Below are 22193 nucleotides of genomic sequence, written 5' to 3' on the forward strand. Positions count from 1 at the left end.
TCGGTGGGTCGCAGAATTCTGTGTACAACACCGGCGCTCGGCATAGGCGACATAGGCGAACGCCTAGGGCAGCAAATGCGTAGAGGGCGCCCTTAATTAGTCAATTAAAATATACGAAACAAACGGAGAAGGGAGGGGGCGCGGGAGCAACTGCTAGGGCGCACCGAAACCGTCACCGTAGTAGCAGGACAATGCAACAAGCCCTGATTGCAAGTGATTCCCAACCGTTCTCAATTGTGGAGGACAAGGGATTCAGAAGTTTCACACAGGCTCTCAATCCTATGTATGTTTCTCCAAGCAGGAAAACACTCTCAAAAAATGATTCCAAGACTGTATGACCGTCGGAATTACGGCATGGCACCATTATAAAAGGTATAGTAAGCGGTAGGAGCCAAAAGAGCCAGCTCTTGTTGGTGAGCCGTTCCAAGAGATCCGGCTCACTAAAAAGAGCCGAAATTCCCATACTGTCAACGGATTAATAACGTCACGATACTCGCTTCTATTGGGCTTTACAGGCTTGAATAAATGTTCTATCTACAAATAATTCGTGTTGTAAAATACATAAACTATATGTGTTTTTTACGATAAAGGGCTGTTGATCGACGAAGATGCAGACGTTCATTTATAAAGTGTTCTTTTTTAGAAAGGGTGGTTTCGACCACAATTTTTAATGTACATATTTAATTCAACTTTCTACGAATTGCACTTTGATCAAAAAAGGATACAGGTAAACTGCATAAGAAAGTCATATAAGCAGACCAGTCGCGCTTGCTCGTCCCCGTTTTCCCAACATCCGTCATGTGTTTTTCAGCAAAAAATGATATGCAGATACATTAGAAATAAAACTCTAAAATATTCTGCCATATATTTGCATTTATTTGTATAATGTTTGGAGGGAAGTAATGTTGCCTGTTCTGTAAGTGACGTAAGGGGACGTGACCCGTGACACTACTACTGCCGATTACTCTTGACGAAATGCGCATGCGCTACCAACTCCGTTCGAGGAAGTGACGGGGAGACGATTTCAGCAGTATTTTGGTTATTCCTTTTTTAGAAACTGTAAATACAGCCTCAACGCTTCAAAATGTCAGGCTTTGACAGCAACCCATTCGCAGATCCAGCAAACGAAAACCCGTTCCAGGTAAGCCTATTCTTCTTACATTTTTCTTTAAGTAACATTCAAGATGTTTGTGATTTATGAATTGTTTCAACGTCGCACGTCAGAAAACCTGTTGGGTGGAACGATCAACTGTATGGGAGCAACACGGGGAGGTTTCTACGTGTGTACCTTTCACATTTGGCTAGACGTGGCATGATTGACAAACGTTCAGCCACTTGGTGGGCTCCGAAATGTTTCTAGGGCGGGCGTATTCATTTGCAGGAAGTTACAAGCTTCCCACATTGATTGTGTGGCGTAAACCATGCCTTTGAGTGTTAACTACAAAGCCATGTCCCAAATGGCGGAGCTTCTCTCAAAACAAGTATTGTCTTAATATGAAGATGCCATTGTTGTATTGTTACTTTACACCATCCGTTGTTCTAATGTTCCAGTCATGCATGTACGCACAGGAAGCTGTCCACTGTTTGTCAATAGGGTGGGGATCTTGCTAAATAAACAGTTAACTGGATCTGAAATGCCTAATCTAGACTTCTGCAGTGCTAGTCAGCTGTAACTCTTTAATCCAGTCCTCGGTGATTAAAGAAAAAGGCAGTGTGCTGTGACAACGCTTGTGCACTCCAATTAGCCATTAGTTTGAATACCACCCCCCTCCCCCCCAAAAAAACCAACTTCTCATCTGTCTAATGCGAAGCTTTTCAATTTAATACAATAGTTAGAGCTACACCAGTCACATCTAGATGATAACAAATGACACACATGCACAGTAACAGACAGTAAGAGAACCTTTTGGTCAGGATTTGGTTTAACAGTTTCTAGTTATCTGGCTATTCATGCTATTTATAGTTGGAGATCATTTAAAGTCACTTCTCATGGAACCAACATGTGAATTGTCGTTATTCATTATTATCCATTGCAAGACAATGAAAACTAACTAAAAAAATAAATAACTCCTTCCTGCTCGAAAGTCATTTTCTATGATCTCTAGTCTTAAGTCAGATTTAGTGTTTCACGTTCCCCCTCCTCATATTAAAGCTGGCTATATACAGTTCTTTATCGGACATTTACATTCCTATAATACTTTCTCATGAATTGGTCACAGACTTAAACCTAACCTTTTCTGTGTCATGTGAGGGGTAGGTATTGAGATAAATGTCCAATATAACCCTAATACAAATTCATAACGAGAAAATGGGGTCAAATACAAAATATCATCCATTTTAAATGATGCAAAAAGGACCATTTAGTTTGAAGTGATACTAGAATATATCATTATTTACCTCCATAGTCTCAATTACTTCTGTTATATCCTATTTTTTATTGTGTCAACATTATGTCTTCTTGCCATAGCGTTATATTGTGCTTGTATGGATTGTTGTTAAATAAGTGCTGCAGTCTTGAATATGTCTTCCTATTCAGAGATGTGCTGGAGGTCAATAGTTGGTTGGCTTCAATTTAACTCACCAATGAATCCTAAAAACATGGCATTGGGTGTGCCCAGCCACTCCTCCTATACAGGAAGTTGTGAGGGCAAAATCTTTGAATCAATACTTATGGATCTCTAATGGAGTGCTATGGTATTGTGTTGCAGGATCCATCGGTCACCCAGGTTACCAACTCGACCATGGAGTCTGTGGACCAGTTCAACCCCTTCCCTGCTCATCCCACAGTAGGTTATCTCAAATCTCTTATGTAAACTGCACTGTGGTATTGCTTCGGAACTGGACATGAGATATTTTTTCACCATTGAACCCTCTGCACAGTGTATTTTATCACAGTGGTTCTCAATATGACTATTGGTCCCTTTTTATTCCTAGGAAAGTATGTCTGCTACCACCCCAGCCGCCACCTCTCTGTACCAGCCTGCAGTGCTGCAGCCCTCCACAGTGCCCAGCCCGCAGGTGAGCCGTGTGACTCTACTCCCAGCTCCCAGCCATCAAACACCGTCATATATATACATTGTTTTTAAGCACAAGAAGTGTCAAGTGACTTGGTGGTGCTTTTGCTGGTTTGTATTTTAGGTGCCACGGCAACAGTATTGTTTGGAAAGTGTACCCGTGCAGCAGTTTTTGCTTTCAATATGCCTTTACTTGTTTTTAAGTGAACTGTACATTTTTGACTTGCCATGAATATTGCTTTAAACTCCAACCTCCTTTTTGACATAAGACGATTATCCTGTCTAATTAATATCCTATTATTTAAATTTTTTACCAATGGCCTCAAGGGGGCTTATACAGTATGGTTTCCCCTGTTTTGTCTATCCTTGTTCCGTAGTCCTTACAGGTCAAGGAGCCATTACTTCCAGCTAGCTGTTTACTAGACAGTCAGTAACCCAGCCACTCACTCTGTGGTGACCCCCCCCCTCCTCAACCTTGCAGGCGACAGCGGCTGTAGCCCAGGCCACCCTGATGAGGCAGCAAGAGGAGTTGGAGAGGAAAGCTGCTGAGCTGGACCGCAGGGAGCAGGAGCTGCAGACCAGGGCTCCAACAGGTCCCTATTGAACGCGCAGGCCGACCGTAGATGTAGTAGAAAGAGTTGCATCACAGTGATACACTGTGCTTGGGTTTAAGCAGAAACAAAGTTCCGCTTGATGTATGACTTGAAGATGTATTCAAGTCAAGTTGCCACTTTGTAACACACCGGCGTTAAGGGCAGTAATGGTTATAATTATTTAAAACCCTGTTAACAGGGCTCTTAATGATGGTTAGCTTTTATTTTATTCAGAAACTTCATTAGCAGGTACCTTAGACTAACGTCCACCGCAGGTTATGACATGCGCCTATACTTTCATTATTCTTTTAAGTCTTTGTACCGTGTTACACATTTTAATTTCTTCGGCACTTATTCCTGCACTTCATGGACGTCACCAGCCTTTAATTAAAGTCAATTAGATGTCTAATAAACCACAGCCACAAGAGGTGCTGGCTTTTAACCCTGTTTTGTCAATGAAGTCCCTCCTCATTCAATGAGAACTCGAGAAAACTTAATGAAAGGTGACTGTTGAGTCTATCAGGTTAGATTTGTAGGTTCTCTATACCTACGTTTTCTCTCTATAAACAGGCAAGGAGAACAACTGGCCTCCTCTCCCACGAAGCTTTCCCATTAAACCTTGCTTCTACCAGGACTTCTCTGAGGACATCCCAGAGGAGCACCGCAGGATCTGCAAGATGATCTACTACCTGTGGATGTGTGAGTACAGCAAGATGGCAATGGGAGGGCCTTCTGTAACCTGTTGTTGATTGAATACCATCATCAGCGCAAGGCTAATTGGAATTTGGTTTGTGTATTAGTATCCACTCACAGTTAAATGCATTGACAATGTTCATGTGACATTCCTCAATCGACGATCACCACCCAACCCACGTTTGCCTGTAGGCCAGTGTAGACATTACATCTCCTGTTTGACATTTTTTATTTAGCCACCATGTACTCCAACAAATCAGACTTTTGCAAAAATCTAAAATATGATGGGAAGACCGCTGAATGTGAAAAAACGAGTTTCTTCACATGTTTCACAACCCCTCAATTCCTCAATCTCATGACCAATGGTGTTAGTCGTAGTACAGACTAAGGGTGCGGCCACACTTTACGCGTTACGCACGTTAGAGGCGTTGAAAATCTGCATTTTTGCATAGGGAACTATTGGTTAAGGCGCGTAGATGCGTTACACACGCTAAAGCAGCGCGTTAGGCGCGTTACGCTGCTTTCACACCGCCGCGCGGCAACTCGCCGCCTCCATTCATTTCAATGAGGGAAGGGCGGCAGAGGGGAGGCAGTTACAAAAGCAGCTGAAAACCAGGAAGCGGTTGCCGCCCACGTGAACGCGCACAGATTTTACCCTACCGCTCAGCTTTCCCCGTGTTGAAACACTCGGCGGCGGCAGCAGCGGCGGCAGCGGCGGCGGCAGCGGCGGCGGCAGCAGCGGCGGCAGCAGCGGGATCAGGGTTGATTGTGTAGTAGTCAGGGGGTATTTCAACAGGATGTTTGGTGGTATGGTGACAGAAAGTTTGATGTGGGTATTGAAAGAGGACTGTAGACCACATGACACAAAAGTCAAGGGTAAAAAAAACACATTAGAGACAGCCCTCTGCCAGGGCTGTTTAAAGCTACAAATGTAAAAGATCACAATTCTAGATCTATTACCAATTTCTCCAGTCATCAATACTCTGTTTTGGGTATTCGCATCTGCTCGGAAAGTGATTTCAAAAGCCCACTGACTCCATACCATACTATATAATTGAATAAATTACATGCACCTGCACCTGGGAAATGTGTTTCCTGTGTATGTTTTGCTTATAGTACTCTAGACGAAGATCCGATTGGCATTGGTCTTTAGCAGTGGCATTATTTCATCATCATTATCATTGACGTCAACAACTCTCTTGTTTTCCCATCCACAATCCCACCCCCTCCCTTCTCCCACAGTCCACTGTGTCACCCTCTTCCTCAACCTTCTCGCCTGCCTGGCGCTCTTCACCACAGCAGCGACTGCTGGTACAGGCTTTGGCCTCTCCATCCTCTGGCTGATCATCTTTGCACCCTGCTCCTTCCTCTGCTGGTACCGACCAGTGTACAAGGCCTTCAAGTGAGTGACCAATCCCAGCAGCGTTGATGTTTGCCATCACTCCAGAGAAGCCCCCTAACCCTTATTTAACAGTTGGTTTCCATGTAGATAATAACAATAATGTTTTGTTATTTATAGATCCGACAGCTCCGTCAGCTTCTTCTTCTTCTTCATGGTCTTTTTCTTCCAAGTGGTGATATTCATCATCCAAGCGGTCGGCATCCCCGGTTGGGGCAACAGGTGAGTCCAATCTTCACTGTGTTTCGGACTGCTCTAAAAAACAGAATGTTAGGGTGCACTCACACTAGGCCATCTGGCCGTGGTCTTCGACCGTTTGGCCGAAAAACGGCCACGGCCACGGCCAGATGGCCTACAGTAGTGTGAGTGCACCCTTAGAGTCCCACCCATCAACATCCACCTTAAAATATACCAAACATGCTTTTGCAACATACATTTTCCAATCAAATACTGAGACTCATGGCTTCTGATGATAACAATTATATGTGCTGCCCAAACCTTTGAACAAGGCACTTTTTTCTATCTGGCGTCAGATGTTCTCTCATTTAGCTCGCTTTATGTTCATCGTAATGGCGAAGGCCAAAATGTGTCTTTTGAAATATTGTCGTGTATGCACGTTGGCTGGCCTTTTAAGCTGCTCTCGTCTCTGCTCTCCCTCCACTGCCTCTTGGTATCTCTTCTGACAGAGACCTTCCATCCTGCAGCCTCTAGCCTGCTGTTTGTCTCTTTGTCCTGGTAACTTCTTTGTAAGTCTCTGCTTCCATCGTCTACTGACTTTGCAAAATTCCCTTCCTCTAGTAGTAGTCAATTGATTATTTTCAAAAATACTTATTGCGACATATTCAATCCAAATGCCAGTAATGCAATAAAGCGGCCATCATAATGCCTTATTTACCATATTGGTCCGAATAATAGACAGGTTTTTTTTCCTGGAAATATGTGGTGTCATCTAATGTTTGGGCTCTAGACTTTTGAATGTCAACCTAGATTCAAAACAACAGATGGCGCCAAATATCTGTAAAAAGACTGTTTCCCTTTGACTGAAGTGAGCCCCTGTTACTCACAACTAGCCGAAAATAGTCATTCAAATATTTTATTTGAAAACATAATTTGATCCAGCTATTTTTCCAAAAAAGGGGCCTCGTCTCATAAACAGAGTTGTCTTATGTTCGGTTCAAAAGGCTAAATTAGGCAAGGCCTGAAGCTACCGTTGTTTTCCTTATGTTACCTTTGGAAGAACAAATTTGAAAACTCATCCTATTATATGAAAATAATAACATTTACAGCACCTGCAACTCAAGCTAAATCTTTACCTTCTGTTCTTCACCTAGCATTCTTCGCTTGTTGCTTATTAAATCAAGCTTGCCTGTCTGTCTAACTAACAGCCGCACTTTGGCTCTCATGATGTATCGAATAGTTCTATCCGCCGGACATAGAAAAGGCACTATTTGTAGTGTACATACTCAAAGCTATAACTGTACCGTGGGGTAAATATACTTGGGATAGTTGTGTAGTTACTATAGTACTGCCTCACGATTGCAAGCTTGTCTTCTTTGACCACATCTACAACTGCCCCTTCGTCCTCAGCGGATGGATTACCGCGCTTGCTTCCTTCGGGAACCCTGCCGTCGGGGTCATTATGACGGTGGTGGCCGTCTTCTTCACCGTCTGTGCTGTTCTGTCCGTTATCCTCCTCAAGATGGTGAGTTTTCCTACGCGTCTTGTTGAATCGATACAGTCCATTCATTCTCCTTTTTGTCTAAAGGGTTAGAAAGAAAATGAATACATTTTCATGCACTTGACACGCACTGTGTTTTGGCAAGATTTTTGGCCGGTACGATGTATAGGAAAAAGCAAGAAAAAGGACCAATAAAAATGATTCAAGCATTCAGATCAGAACATAATACCTCAATATTTATCCTTAACGGTATGCCACATTTGTTGTCTCTGTGGTGCTGTTCAGAGTAGAAGCCGCGTAGTGGTCGGGGTACAAACTACACAGCAGACAGACGTATTTTACGTAAACCTTAACAATCGATAATGTTCTAAAAAAGGGACACCCATGCAGGCTAGCAGGCTCTAAATGTACAAATGTAACCATACAGGTGCACAGCAATTACCGCCGTACAGGAGCCAGCTTCCAGAAGGCCCAGCAGGAGTTCTCCCAGGGCGTGCTCACCAACAAGACCTTCCAGTCGGCCACTGCCTCGGCAGCCACCTCCGCCGCTCAGGGGGCTTTCCAGAGCGCCAACTAGCACCAGAGGGGCTGCACACAGGATAGGCACCGATGAAAATTTTCAACTTTTTTTTTTTTTTTCCTATGAAGTTTATTTCCACTCCAATAATGCAGGCCTCAAGGGCACGGCTAATACTCGTGCAGCGGCTCTTCATCTCAAACTTCAACTCATTGTGCACCGTGCTGGTAGGAAATTGATATCATTTTTAAATTATACTTGGGTAAAGGAGTGCTCCTTCTTGTGGACTGTACAAATTGTGGTATACGCTAGTCAGCTTCTCTCCAACCGATCATTCATACCTCTCACCTTTTGGCATTTTTCTTTTTTTAAATATTCATGTTCACATTCACCCTCTCCCAAAAAGCCAATACAAGTATACAGTCATTCTTTTGGCTTATTTTTATATTCAAGAAACATGGAAGACATTGTTTTCCATAATGTGCACTTCAGGGTGAAACGCCAGGGGTGAAGTTAGCAGTTTGGTCTTTAATTGTTTTGTTTGGTTGTGGCTTCTGTGTGCACTTTCTTAAATTCTCTTAAGCTTGTCTTGACATTTGGCACTTTTCTGAGGCTTGTTTGTGTGGCTTAATGTGTGCCTGTGTTGGTAAGAAAATGGGTGACATAGGCAAAGCATTTGCTGGACTAGCTATGGACTTCTTTCAATTCTGTATTATAACAAATAATGAAGCCTTTCGGTTCAGTTGTCAGTGTCTTCTCCTGTGTAGTCCTGGTTAGCTTTTATCTTCTTAAAAAGGTTGTCTTCCTTTTTAATTTCAACAAACAGAAATGGAGGAACAGGTTCAATCAAAGGGTTTGCTATTGTAAAGATTGTATGTCACAAGTTGTCTTTTGCATTCTATGTGTGTAGACTTCAGGCTGTTAATAAACAGAAGACAAAAAAAAAAGTAGACAGAAGCTTTTGTGTAGCTTACAAGGGATGACCGCACATCTGAGTTGCTCAGATAGTACATTGCCTAAATCATAGCTAATTGCAGTTTGTCTGATTACATTTTCAACTTTGTTATAAATAAAAATGTGCCTAAAAACTTTAACCAGCTTGTTTACCTCTTAGAGGAACCAGCCCAGGGTGGGATAGAACAAATGGGTTGAATAAATAAATTGAAATATAAAGCATGCGTTACATTCGAAACCAGCTTCTTTAGGGGTGGTCTTGTTCCATTTATGTTGATGAACCACTAATCTGTAATATATAAAGTGTGTTGTTTTTTGATCAGCCTGGGAAGAACTCAAAGCCATAGCATGGCAAAGTTGTACATGAAGTTTCTAATGAAAAGATAATGTATTTAAATTGCATGATTTGTTTCTTCTGAAGTGCAATTATGTAAATTATACCAGAACAAGGTGAAATTTTCGCTATTTCAGTCATTGCCTTATTTGGATCAATCATTTTATTATTTTTGTTCTATTGCTCATATACAGTCCCCTAGAAACAATCAATTATTTGTGTACTGAAATGTATATATAGATACTTCATTCTTTGAAACAGACTTGCCGTTTGTGTAATAGATGGAATTACTTCTTTGCTTTGGGATTAATGCCATTCAGGGTTCATTTTTCCAATCTGAAATGAATGACCTACATTTATTTCAATGTTGAATACAACTGATAACTGATTACAAATAAAAGCTTTGACCAGAACGGGAAAAAGTGAGTATGACCTTGAATATGAGCATGGGCTGTCTATGAGCTTGAATGTTTTCTCTTTTAACTAACAACATTCTAATTAGTTGTATCTTCATAAAAAGCAATGCTAAGCATTATCCAGTTTTGCTGTTGACAAATGACAACTTTGATTTAGTTGACTTCAATACGCATATATGGGTAGACTACCAAACATGCAAGGCTTAATTCATATACTGTAACTCCTTCCTTCAAGACTTCCCATATTAATAGCAGGTACAACAACTGACCACTAGAGGATGCTGTGTCTGATGTGGGCTGAAATGCTGATTCACCGTACTCATCTGAAAAGAGGGGAAGGCGCAGGACCCTCCGCTTAATGAAGGTGCATGCGTTTGGGAATATTGTCGGCATGATGCTTAGGCTTACATGTGTGGCTTTCATATGCTTTGAAATACGCTGTGTATTCATCCATAAATTACAAGGCAAGTTTCTTGAAAAACTATACAATTTTCCCATGCTCAGCCTCACCTATGACATCTAACACCTCTCCCTGGTGAGATGAGAACGCATGGGAACGAGGACATCTTTCACCTTCAACTGATGCAATTAAAAATATCACATTAAACCCTAGGTCCATACCGCTGGTGTTCTGTCTAAGGTTGGGCTTTATGTGAACAGCAACCGAGAAAGCTAAACAAAGGCATTATACATCAGTGTTTATCTCAATGTATGAATAGGAAATGTTCAAACCAAATGCTCTTGCTAAATGGCTTAGTTTCACATCTGGAATAATAAACGACTGAAACAAAGTCTAAACGAGTAAGAGCAGGTTATTTTTTAAGTCCAATGCCCCTGATGTCTTATACAGAAATGAAATAGAATCCGTGTTTTACTCTGGAACTTATTTCGTTATGAGCCTACTTATTTAGTCTACCAAACAAAAGTTTCTCATGGAATTCAACATTAATATTAGACTATTGGCCTGGACTTTGGCCTTAAATTCAATCTCGTCGTCTAAGGACAGACTTGGACAAGCCATTAAGTGACATCACTTCACTGCAATCGGGCTGTGGACCAATCAACGACGAGACCACCGCTCAAAAACTGTATCCATCAACTCTACCCCCCGCGCACTGAACACCGTGACTACCCCTACCTTACCCTCGCTCACACCGGCGCAGTTGTCATGGCGATGCGATCAGCCCCGGCGTCTGCACGAGGGGTTGTTGCCATGGAGATTCCGGTCCGAGGTTCTCTAGCGGTGGTTGAGGAGGACGATGGAGTAGGCGCACCGCCACCCGGGTCCGAGCCGGAGCATCATCAGCACCGCGGAGAGCGACAGCCGCGCGGACCGCTCTTCGATCAGCGGAAGTATTACATGCTGGTGGTCATCGGAGAGATCTCCACCGACCATCAACTCAACGCCGCTAGAGATCACATAGAGCGGGGTGGGTGTTTTCAATTGTTTTTCAAATTGGCCAACGTAACGACGTTATTCAAATATGTGGACCAAAGAATGATGTGAGCTACCAAAGGTATAGAATTGTGTTGTGTTTTGAAACAACAGCGTTTTCCCACGGACAACTATCTATGGCGCATTAAATGGATGCCACGTCGGGAGCAGCTGCAGCATTGCAGTATGCAATGCAGTAACTTTCCGGGGGTAAACAAAGTGTGTCCTGACTATATGCTATGCGTTCACTTACAAGTTGTGCATGTTGTGTGTGCTTAAATTGTGTGGGTGGGAGTGAGTCCTAATGACAAAACATCGTTTTGAATAGGATATTCCTTGGGGATAAATGCTCTTAGGGGAATCAAACTTATTCTCAAACTTAAATTGGGATTTCAGAAATGCACAATGCGCTTTTAATTATTATGAATATGATTATTATGAGGATGATCATCGTTCGTATGATTATAATGATTCATAGGAAGGAACACATATGAATTTATCAAAGTCTTTAGCCTACATTTATTCATGATGACTTATATAATAAATTCATTGACATTACAATGGTGTAAGCTTGTACTGTTCTCTGAATAGAACAATGTTTAATCACTCCGTAGGAGCCGATAGCCTTCATAAAGCTGTGTTGCAATCCAAAGTATAGCAGAGAATAATTCGAATTCTTAACAAAAACACATTTCATGACTACTTAATGGGCTTGACAACAGTGTGAACTTGACTTGTTGCTATTTCTCGCTAAGTCTTTTGAATTGGGCTTGTAGATGATTTAAGTACCAACATGTTCTTTTTGGGAATATTGGTAATGTTGACAGATTAAAAGAAAGAACACAAACAAGTAACACAATTGTGTCTACTCCATTGAACAGGCCATCACCACCACAGTATGGACATGGTAGGCCTATAGATGGAAATGTCAGAATCTTTTGATGAGGCCGATGCCCATTTTATTTGATCTACACATCGCCTGCTCTGAACAAAGCAACAGATCATTCACAGAAGGCGGCCATCTTTAAAGTGTGTTCCCTTTCCAGGCCCATCTACCTCAGAATTATTCCTTGGTTATTTCCTGCATGAACCTTCTATAGTCGAAGTTGATAAGTGAGCATACTGTAGGGATGAGGAAGGACACGCAAACATTTAATTCTTTCTAGGCTGTAGCTTTGTGGCCCATTGTAAATGTATGTGTAATTATCCACTATATTCATATTATTTTTCATGCATGCACTTGCAGGCACCACTATTCAATATCAAGCATTTCGATGTTAGAGCATTAAAGCCACGAGACCAGCAGCGGATTGATACGTGGGCGAGGGCTGCGGTCTTCAGTTGGCAGTTAACGTTGAGACCACTAAGCCACTGAAGATCAGCCGACTCACAATCGTGTTTTTCATTTAGTGATTCAGGTAGTTAAATATTCTATACATTCATACATGTTGTCAGTAATGTAGGTTCTCTATTTAGTGTACCCTTAACCATTGTCGATGTGTAGTTTGTAGTTTGTTAGCGGTATAGTTGCGCGAGGCTTAGCATCCTAAACGGGGACAAGTTGATATATAGCTTGCCGTTAACGAGTGTTGGATGTCCAATTACACCTGTCAATATGTCAAGGGAGTCCGATTAACATAACATTAAATCCTATATTCATACATATGAATGAGTGGAGTTACTTAAGAGTATATTGTAGTTTATATTTCCTTTGCTTTATTATTTTTCTCCTAAGGGTTTTATTTATTTTCTTTTAAGGGGGTATCAGCAGTTTAGAGTTGCCAAGGCAACCTGGCAGCTTGCGGGTTGTGATACTGAAGAAAAGGGATGAATGTCTTAAATCGGCAATTAACATCGCAAACCGTAAAGCCACTGAAGATCATACGACTCACAATTGGGTTTTTCATTTATTCTTTTAGGAGGAATACATTTAAGTATGTCAGAGTCAGCCTGCCCTCTATGGGCGTAACCCATGACCACATGAAGTCACCTGATTAAAGGCTGCAGTCTTTCTTGCATCATCCTACAACCTTGTTGTGTTCAGTCCTCCTATGGGTAATAGGTGCATCACGTGTCATCCTCTAGTATATCAATCACCAGGTGTTACCTCATCTTTTAACGATCCTGTGAATCTTATTATATGTAAATATCTATTACCGTTTCATATCACCTCTTGCACGTTTTGGGGTTCCACTTCATGGTTGAATGAAGTTATAAGTGTCTCTGTAAGTCGCTTTGGACAAAAGCATCAGCTAAATAAATATAATGTAATGTTATATGTTCTTCAAATGATGAAGCATTTTTTCTCTCAAAAGGAAGCAAACCTTAAAGGCTATGACACCAAGCGGGGAGAATGCTTTTGCATGCCTGTTGAAAACACCAGTGCTAGCTGTTATAACAGTGACACAGCATTTCCTTGGAATAAAAGACTGCAGCCTCCAGTCTGCACTCCAGTCCCAGAGGGCAAAGCAAGTTATTAAACAGCTTTGATTTTTGCAAAGAAGCGATTTGCTGTTTGCATACTGACAGTCGTGTCCACAAATTATCTAATTGTTGAGCACAATGTGCAGTGTGTGGACCCAAGCACAGAGTAGGATTTGTTTTCCTCCACAACAAAAGAACAAAAGAGCATATTACCAGGTCCTACCTTGTGACATGAAAAATAAGAATAGATGCTAAGAGAGCTGACTTCTTTACAATACTTGCTTTGCGAATAACAAAAAGTGGCATTAAGTGAACACTGAGCAGAGAATAAAGGAACTGGGAAAACGAAATAGACTAAACATCTGAGACATATTACTAATAAACACTGTTGAAAGGCAACTTAGGATGACAGGATGACATCTAGCGGAAACTATAAAACAGGAGCTGTGACAGCACAAGAGAGAGAGGGGTGGGATGTAGGAAGAAGCATCGAAGGAGTGTAGTAAGACCCCACCTCTCGATTCTTAATAATTTTTTTCTAACTATTACTACTACTACTACTACTACTATAGAATTGACAAACCGATCCCTGTATATTTTTGACATTGTTTGTGTGTTTGTGTGTGTGTGTGTGTGTGTGTGTGTGTGTGTGTGTGTGTGTGTGTGTGTGTGTGTGTGTGTGTGTGTGTGTGTGTGTGTGTGTGTGTGTGTGTGTGTGTGTTTATGTGTGACAAATGACAAATTAGTAGTTCAGAATTTGGATTTTTGTGATGCAATTGTCCTTACACTGTACTATATAACGTTATCCTCTAGGGATTCGCTCTTGGGACGTAGACCTCAACACCTGTGATCTCCAACAGCAGCTTCTGCACTTTATAACACGTCATTCGGCTCACTTCTCTGCCGACGTCAGAGGTGAGTACCTGTATAGACGTTAAACGGGTCAATGAATCAATTGTTTGCACTCTGTTGGTGTTCAATGGGATTGTGCCCATATAAGCCTGCCTAATTTTCTGTTCACTCCGGAAACAATTTGTATGTTTATCTGACTATTTTAACAGGCCACTATTACTGACCTTAATAAATAAACATGCATAAACTGCTGAAATACAAACAAGTGTTTCATAAGCAGAGTTCAAATTATTCAAAATTATGTAAAATAATGGATAGGGCTCAGCCTAGATATTTCCCGACTTGACTCGAGGTAAACATGTTATATATGGATTTAATGATTTCCATACAGCAAGACAAGTAGATGGTTCCATACCTCTTCTCACCTTGATGCAGCAAAGCACACTCTGATCCACTTGGAGGCCCACCTTTCATAACATGATCCTTACAATTTGTTGTTATTTTTCAGTACTGCATCCCCCTACCATGTATACATGCATGGTGCATCTTATCCCTGTGCAATGATATTTGAGGTATTTCTGTATTTATTTGCAACGGGATGTAATTGAATAGGCATGCATGTAGCTTCATAATTTCCTGACCATTTAGACTTATGAAGACTTCACCAAGCATGATCACTGAAGCACAGATAACGAAGACCTTATACTGGATCCTTATCTAGAGCTTGAATCTTGACAGTATGGATCTGAGCGTTGTTGTTGTTGTTGTTGTTGTTGATGTTGTTGTTGTTTTGATTTAGTATAAGTGTTTAGTATATGTATTTTCTCCTTATTTCTCTCTATGTACTTAGGCTCTTATTCACTCTTGTAAAATTAACGCAACAACTCTGCTAAGTAATATATTTATGTGTGTGCGTGTGTGTGTGTGTGTGTCAGGTACACAGCACATGAACAAGGGGGTGTCCCGCGGTTTGTCTCTATGTCACCTCACCTTCACTACTGTAACTCCCTGTATAGCCGGCTGAAATCTTGCCACTTGTAAAAACTGAAAAACACTGCTTGCCTTTCTTGTATGTGACCATGTCACTCCTGGTTTACCAATTCAAGATCCAGGCTTCGAACTAAGATGTCATTCCTCGATTAAGTAATATATACTTTACCATAGTATGCTATTTATAATCATCTGTAGAAAATTAACCGTCAGTGGATTAGGTCATTAAAGTTATGTGTTTAACTTCACACATACATTTGACATCATTGTTAGACCTATGTTCAAGTGAGTGGATCATTTAATCTCTGCAATGGATGTGATGTTTATTTTGCTTTCTTTGTTGGTGGGAAAGCTGGGGAAGGGATCGAGGATTCCAGGGGATCGACTTATTCCTTATCCATCAGAATCCTCTTTCTTTAGCCTGCAGTATATTGTAGATCAATAACCCTGAGGTGAGAGGAATCCAAACGCTACAGAAATAGACTGGAGGATCACATTGCACTGGGTCCACAGGAAGTTTGCTGTTCTGGCCAATGGACCCCAGTTGTCCTTCAATTTCTCTCCTATTGGAGAGAGAACAATGGATGGAGACCCTCTGAATCACACACAGGTTGTTCTAAACTAGACCTTCAAGGTCTAGTTTAAAAGACCCACAGAACCTCCTGGGAAAATCTGGGTGAAGATAAAGGGTTAGACACTGTAACACTGCTTGAGCATTGGCTTCTTCATGGTGTACTGATGATGCAGGTTATAGCCCTTCCTCTAGTGAAATCAAATATAACATATTTTTCAGCAAACCTGTTCTCTTCCAGCATGCAATATGTAAGGATGTAGGTATCTTAGCTGTGCCAGGTTTAAAGCGGTTTGTGGTTACGAATTTTCGGTCAACTAGGTGCATTTATATTGCAAATCGCAAATATTTAATTAATTGAGGGCTCTGCGTGGAGGTGTGAAGGTTCTCGAATACCATCACCACACACTAAACCCTGAGCTAGCCTTGAACACACACACACACACACACACACACACACACACACACACACACACACACACACACACACACACACACACACACACACACACACACACACACACACACACACACACACACACACACACACACACACGCTCACACACACACAGCTCATTACATCTCTCTCTCTCTCTCTCTCTCTCTCTCTCTCTCTCTCTCTTTCACTCTCTCCCTCTCTCACTCACTCACTCACTCACTCACTCACTCACTCACTCACGCCCTCACTCACTCACTCACTCTATCACTCTCACTTGCTTGCTCACTGGCCTCATCGACCACCCACTCACTCACCCACCCACCAACTCACCCACCCACTCACTCACCCACCCACTCACTCACCCACCAATTCATTCACTCACTCACTCACTCACTCACTCACTCACTCACTCACTCACTCACTCACTCACTCACTCACTCACTCACACACACACAGCTCATTACATCTCTCTCTCTCTCTCTCTCTCTCTCTCTCTCTCTCTCTCTCTCTCTCTCTCTCTCTCTCTCTCTCTCTCTCTCTCTCTCTCTCTCTCTCTCTCTCTCTCTTTCACTCTCTCCCTCTCTCACTCACTCACTCACTCACTCACTCACTCACTCACTCACTCACTCACTCACTCACTCACTCACTGACTCACTCACTCACTCACTCACTCACTCACTCACTCACTCACTCACTCACTCACTCACTCACTCACTCACTCACTCACGCCCTCACTCACTCACTCACTCTATCACTCTCACTTGCTTGCTCACTGGCCTCATCGACCACCCACTCACTCACCCACCCACCAACTCACCCACCCACTCACTCACCCACCCACTCACTCACCCACCAATTCATTCACTCACTCACTCACTCACTCACTCACTCACTCACTCACTCACTCACTCACTCACTCACTCACTCACTCACTCACTCACTCACTCACTCACTCACGCCCTCACTCACGCCCTCACTCACGCCCTCACTCACTCACTCTATCACTCTCACTTGCTCGCTCACTGGCCTGACCGGGCATGGCCCGGTCAGGCCAGGACCTGGCTGCAGTAGAGCAGGGATTAGTGTCAGTGATTTACTCTCACTTACTCCCACACTAAATTCACTGTGCACCAAGCCTCTCTCTCTTTCTGTCTCTCTTGTGTAGAGAAATAAGTATGGGTCTGCTCCTTTTATGTACCAAGGAACAGGCAGCAAACTTATCTTCACTTGTTTAGTCTATTACCCCTGCTCTGGTACATAAAGGTCCCATTGTTTGGGTTAAGGGTGATACCATGGTTTGTCCTACGATGAGACCTCTGTGTAAAGGGTGTAAGTGTGTGTGTGTGTGTGTGTGTGTGTGTGTGTGTTGTATTGATATACATTGTATGTATGTGGCAGACGGGGGGAAATTCTCACATAAGCCAGATAAGCAGCTCCAAGCAAATCTGATTAGCCGACCTATGGTTGGAGTAGCGTCCTGAAGTTGTTACAGTTAAATAGTAAGAGTAGGTTCACATGTGGCTTTATAAATTGCATCAATATCATTTGCTCCTTTAGATTTTTGTTTTTATTTCCATTTCCACTCACTTAACAGAAGTGCACTTCCTTTCATAGGCTCAGGACATGGAGCATATGCTTTGTTGCTGTTTCAGCCATTGATTTGCTTCACTTTTGTGTTTTAGATACATTAGGAAGCTGTAAAATAGCTGACTAAGCATACCTCTCTCCTTGCTTATAGCAGCAAAATGTTTAAGCTGTGTGTGTTACATCAAGTGAACTGTGGTAACCGAAGCATTATACAAACCACTAAAAAGAATACAGCAGTGTGCATCCATGTAATATTCCTGCAAGTGCTGCTAATCCTGAGAATAGCAAACTCTCTGAATGGCAGCAGGAGATAGTAAAGGAAGAATATGCGAGAATGCACATATAAATAATCACATTGATCTCAGTACTCCAGGATTTGAATTATTATTAGGGTTTAATGGCATAATTGTTGATTTTTTGTAATTGCAGTATTCTCCACCATTTGGGGTTAGACGCAGACATAGCAAACGATAATGGTGGTAGACGCATGGTTTCGTGTCTCTGACACAACCAGCCATTCAGAAGTCAAATGATAAACAGGATGTCAGGTTGATTATTTATTAGTTATAAGATCATTAGGTATAGTCGTTTTGTAGTTATGTATCACTTTTTAAATACATATTTAAGTTTCGTACAATCAAGGAAGTAATGAAAAAGCAAGTAAATTACTTGCATTCAATGACTGGGTCAGGAGAAAAACATAATGGTAAAATTAAGGAAAAAACACCATGTGTCTACATTTCTCTGGTAATGAAAATGGATGTAGGAAGAGGGTAGCTATTCATGACTATTGTTTTTATTTCTGCTGTGTCATAGAGCCCCCAGCCATGCAGGGTGTGATTTACATTGCAGTTTCATCGTCTGACCTCTACATCACTATTCTGTGTTTGTGTGTGTGAAGGTGCTTGTGTATGTGTGTCTCTGTGGGTGCGTGATTGCGTGCGTGTGTGGGAAGGGAGTCTGATAAGCCTGATATGTTGCTTAAGCTAAATATAAATCAAGGTGACCTACTCTTTCTTTTGTGGGTCACTTTATCCTGGAACATCCCAAAATATACGTGCGCCTTCCCAAACACTCTCCCTGTCCTTCTCTGTCCCATTTCAGACTTATACACACATCAGATGGATGCCATCATGGAAAAACACAGAATGGAAATTCCTACACTTCATATTGCTCACCAACAGCCATGTCTGCAGAAAACATGCTGCAACTTCACGATTGTTATAGCAGAGAAAAATAAGTTGTTAGATCCCGTGTCATGCTCTCTGTGCTGAGCCATCGTGGGGAAAGAGCTTGCGTACAGTGTACTCCGCTCTGTCTGCATCGCTGCACATCGTGTTGTCGGGTGCTTTCTAGTAAAACACTCCCTGGTGCCTGCAGCGACACGGAGAAGGGTGAGCAGTTCAAACATCCATGTTTTAAGGCCCTGTGAGCATTCATCAGCTTCCGTTGGTTGCATATCTTGCAACCTAGAAACCTTGTAAAAAATACCATCAAAATAGTGAAGGATGGTTCCTCAAAATGATGAGAAGCTCTACAATATATTTGTCCCAAAAGTTGACCTGTTTCCAGGTAGAAGTGGTTCAGGGTGTGGTGATGAAGTCACAAATGGTTACTGCAATTAGAAACAGATTCACAGCTCGATTTTTTGGAATCAACATTTCCATGAAGGTGTTTTCTTTTCCCCAGGGAAAAACATTTTTAAATTACTTCAAAACAGTCTTCAATGGGGTTTTCTGAGCTACATTTCGGCTGAATGAAATGGATTTCATAATGCTAATCCGATAGCGCTGAACTGCAGTGTCATTGTGGACATTTTAATCTCACTGAGCGATAGCCTGCTTGCCTAGCTTTGGTGAATCCAGAAGCGCTTGATTGAACATATTTTTATTTGTATTAGAATTTTGCTGCATAATATTTTGAGTTTAATTTACAAGAAGAGCATTCGATGGATGCCAAAGCAAGCTCATGTGGGTTACAGGCTATACACACTTCATTGTGGATACTCTCCCACAATGGAAATGTATTATGACATCTTACTCTACTTCATAAATACATGTGTAAATGTGTGTGTTGTTTGGTGTGTGTGTGTGTGTGTGTGTGTGTGTGTGTGTGTGTGTGTGTGTGTGTGTGTGTGTGTGTGTGTGTGTGTGTGTGTGTGTGTGCGCGTGTGTTTCCGAGGGAGACATTTCAGAAGTACTAGGCCGTCTTCCAATTTGACGCTTGAATCATAAATTATTGAAGCAACTGTTGAATAATGCAAAGCCTTGATAACGATCCCAGGGTCTGCAATCCATGCAGTCTTGGTGGGGTGGGAGAAGAGGCGACAGTAGAGTGAGTGAAAGGGTACCAAGTGATAGACAGAGTGAATATCTTTTCTCTGATACAGGCACAAACACGTAGGCTATCGTGCGTTAGAAGTGCAGCAACAGCCAACATATTTAGGCCACCACACAATGCGACGCATAATAACACAGGTCAAAAGCTGTTTAAGACCGCTGTTTTGAATGGGGGTGTAATCCATTGTCATAACCCCCACATGAATTTAACGCAACATCTTAACACTGAAGAGAGCTCTGGTGTTAAATGCAATCATAGGATTTTGTTTGTAGTCTACCTGTTGATAAAATGCTGCGTCATTCAATTATTAAAACATAGGGTTAATAAACCCCACCACCCCGATGCATGGAGTTCATCCATTCATGCGAACAACAGTTTATCAGCTCGTCACGGGTGTGAACTGGTGCAATATGTGAGTCGCGTGCGCCCCTCCCTGGCTCAGAGCTGCAACGGGACGCAGCTAAAGGCTGAGGGCTCCTGCTTCACACCATCCTGCCGCAGCCCGCGCGTACTTCGATCCCAACAGTCTGCGTTCGTGAAGATATACCTGTATGCCAAATTCTACTCTCTCTACTTCTCTCGTCCACTCTCTCTCTCTCTCTCTCTCTCTCTCTCTCTCTCTCTCTCTCTCTCTCTCTCTCTCTCTCTCTCTCTCTCTTTCTCTCTCTCTCTCTCTCTCTCGCGCGCGCGCGCGCGCGCCTCTCTCTCTCTCTCTCTCTCTCTCTCTCTCTCTCTCTCTCTCTCTCTCTCTCTCTCTCTCTCTTTTCTCTCTCGCGCGCCTGTCGCGCGCCTCTCGCGCGCCTCGCTCTCTCGTCTCTCTCTTCTCCTCGCTCTCCTCCACTTTAGTGCAGCTGACGCACACAAACGCGCAGCCGACTCTCCTCCGAGACACAACTCTCCGGTAAAGTAGCTCTTCAAATTTAACGGTATGTAAACGAAATAAGGCATGCTTTTTGTGGCGGTAAGTCAATTCATAGGTGTTTGCATGTGAAAACAATTAACAACTATTGTGTTTTTGATCCGAATTGAGAAGATATTTTTGGTTGACAGACGTGACGTTATCCTTAATAGACGGCATGCCAGCCGGTTTCTTAGGAAACGACGTTCATCATCCTGTTTGTCGCCGTGACTTTGCTCAACAGCACCCCTTGCAACAATATGCGCTTCGTCCGCAGTTTGTGTAGCCTACAAGTCCAAGAAATAAATTAGGGCATGAGACAGCATAACGAGCCAAGCAGTCGATCTATTAAGTCGAACTTGACATAAAACAAGACACAGGAGAGGGCTTTCCATCAGACGTGATTAATGCATTTGATTAGACGCCTTGACACAAAAACAATTTCGGGCAATATAAGGCAAAATAGGAACTGCAACATTACATAATAAAATAATGTATAAAAGAATGTTAGGCGGTTGCAATGTTATTGTTTTGGTATTTTGGTTTACGTGGGCCTAAGAAGAGCAATGCTTTTAAAATGAGACAATATCAGACATAGTCTAGGAGGTTCTAAAAACGGACCACCTCCACCCCTTCGACGCAAAAAAAAAAGAAAGATGCGACGCTTATATTTTCCAACAACCTGTTTTTTCTCTGTTGATAACAAATCTTCGGTTATGTGTCGCAAGTGCCGCCAACTCTAGGTTGCATTGAAGTGAGTAGGCTAGTTGGTGGCAATGGTAGTATTGGACCATAGAGTATTGGACTAGTGAAGCTTGGTCTAGTTAGCTGTTTTTGACCTGGGAGACTGGTTCTAGTCTGTGGTATTGTACCATAGTATTGGAGTAGTGAGGCTTGGTCTAGTCAGTGGTATTGGACCAGTGAGGCTGGTTCTAGTTGTTGCTTTTGGACAAGTGAAGCTAGTTTGGAGTATTAGACCATGTCTAATGTGTCTACTATTTTTAGTTTGCGATATTGAACCATAGTATTGGACTAGTGTGACTGGTTCTAGTTGGCGCT

The 22193-nt window shown here is 42.3% G+C and overlaps 2 protein-coding genes across 2 annotated transcripts in view; both read left to right on the forward strand.

Moving 5' to 3' along the window:
* The first annotated feature begins 914 nt into the window (after window positions 1-914).
* scamp2 (secretory carrier membrane protein 2) lies at window positions 915-10383 on the forward strand. The gene is made up of 9 exons (XM_056599644.1): window positions 915-1141; window positions 2709-2786; window positions 2935-3018; window positions 3496-3607; window positions 4178-4306; window positions 5543-5702; window positions 5820-5921; window positions 7287-7401; window positions 7805-10383. Exons 1-9 carry the CDS (start codon window positions 1085-1087, stop codon window positions 7952-7954), a joined length of 987 nt encoding a protein of 328 aa, XP_056455619.1. The 5' UTR covers window positions 915-1084; the 3' UTR covers window positions 7955-10383.
* Window positions 10384-10972: 589 nt separating this feature from the next.
* The window catches only part of LOC130389138 (microtubule-associated protein 1A-like), a 36412-nt gene continuing 25191 nt past the window's right edge, over window positions 10973-22193 (forward strand). Inside the window, 2 exon segments of the mRNA XM_056598809.1 lie at window positions 10973-11028; window positions 14271-14372. The gene's annotated coding sequence lies outside the window, so the exon portion shown is untranslated.

This window comes from Gadus chalcogrammus, chromosome 9, assembly GCF_026213295.1.
Source record: "Gadus chalcogrammus isolate NIFS_2021 chromosome 9, NIFS_Gcha_1.0, whole genome shotgun sequence".
NCBI lineage: Eukaryota > Metazoa > Chordata > Actinopteri > Gadiformes > Gadidae > Gadus > Gadus chalcogrammus.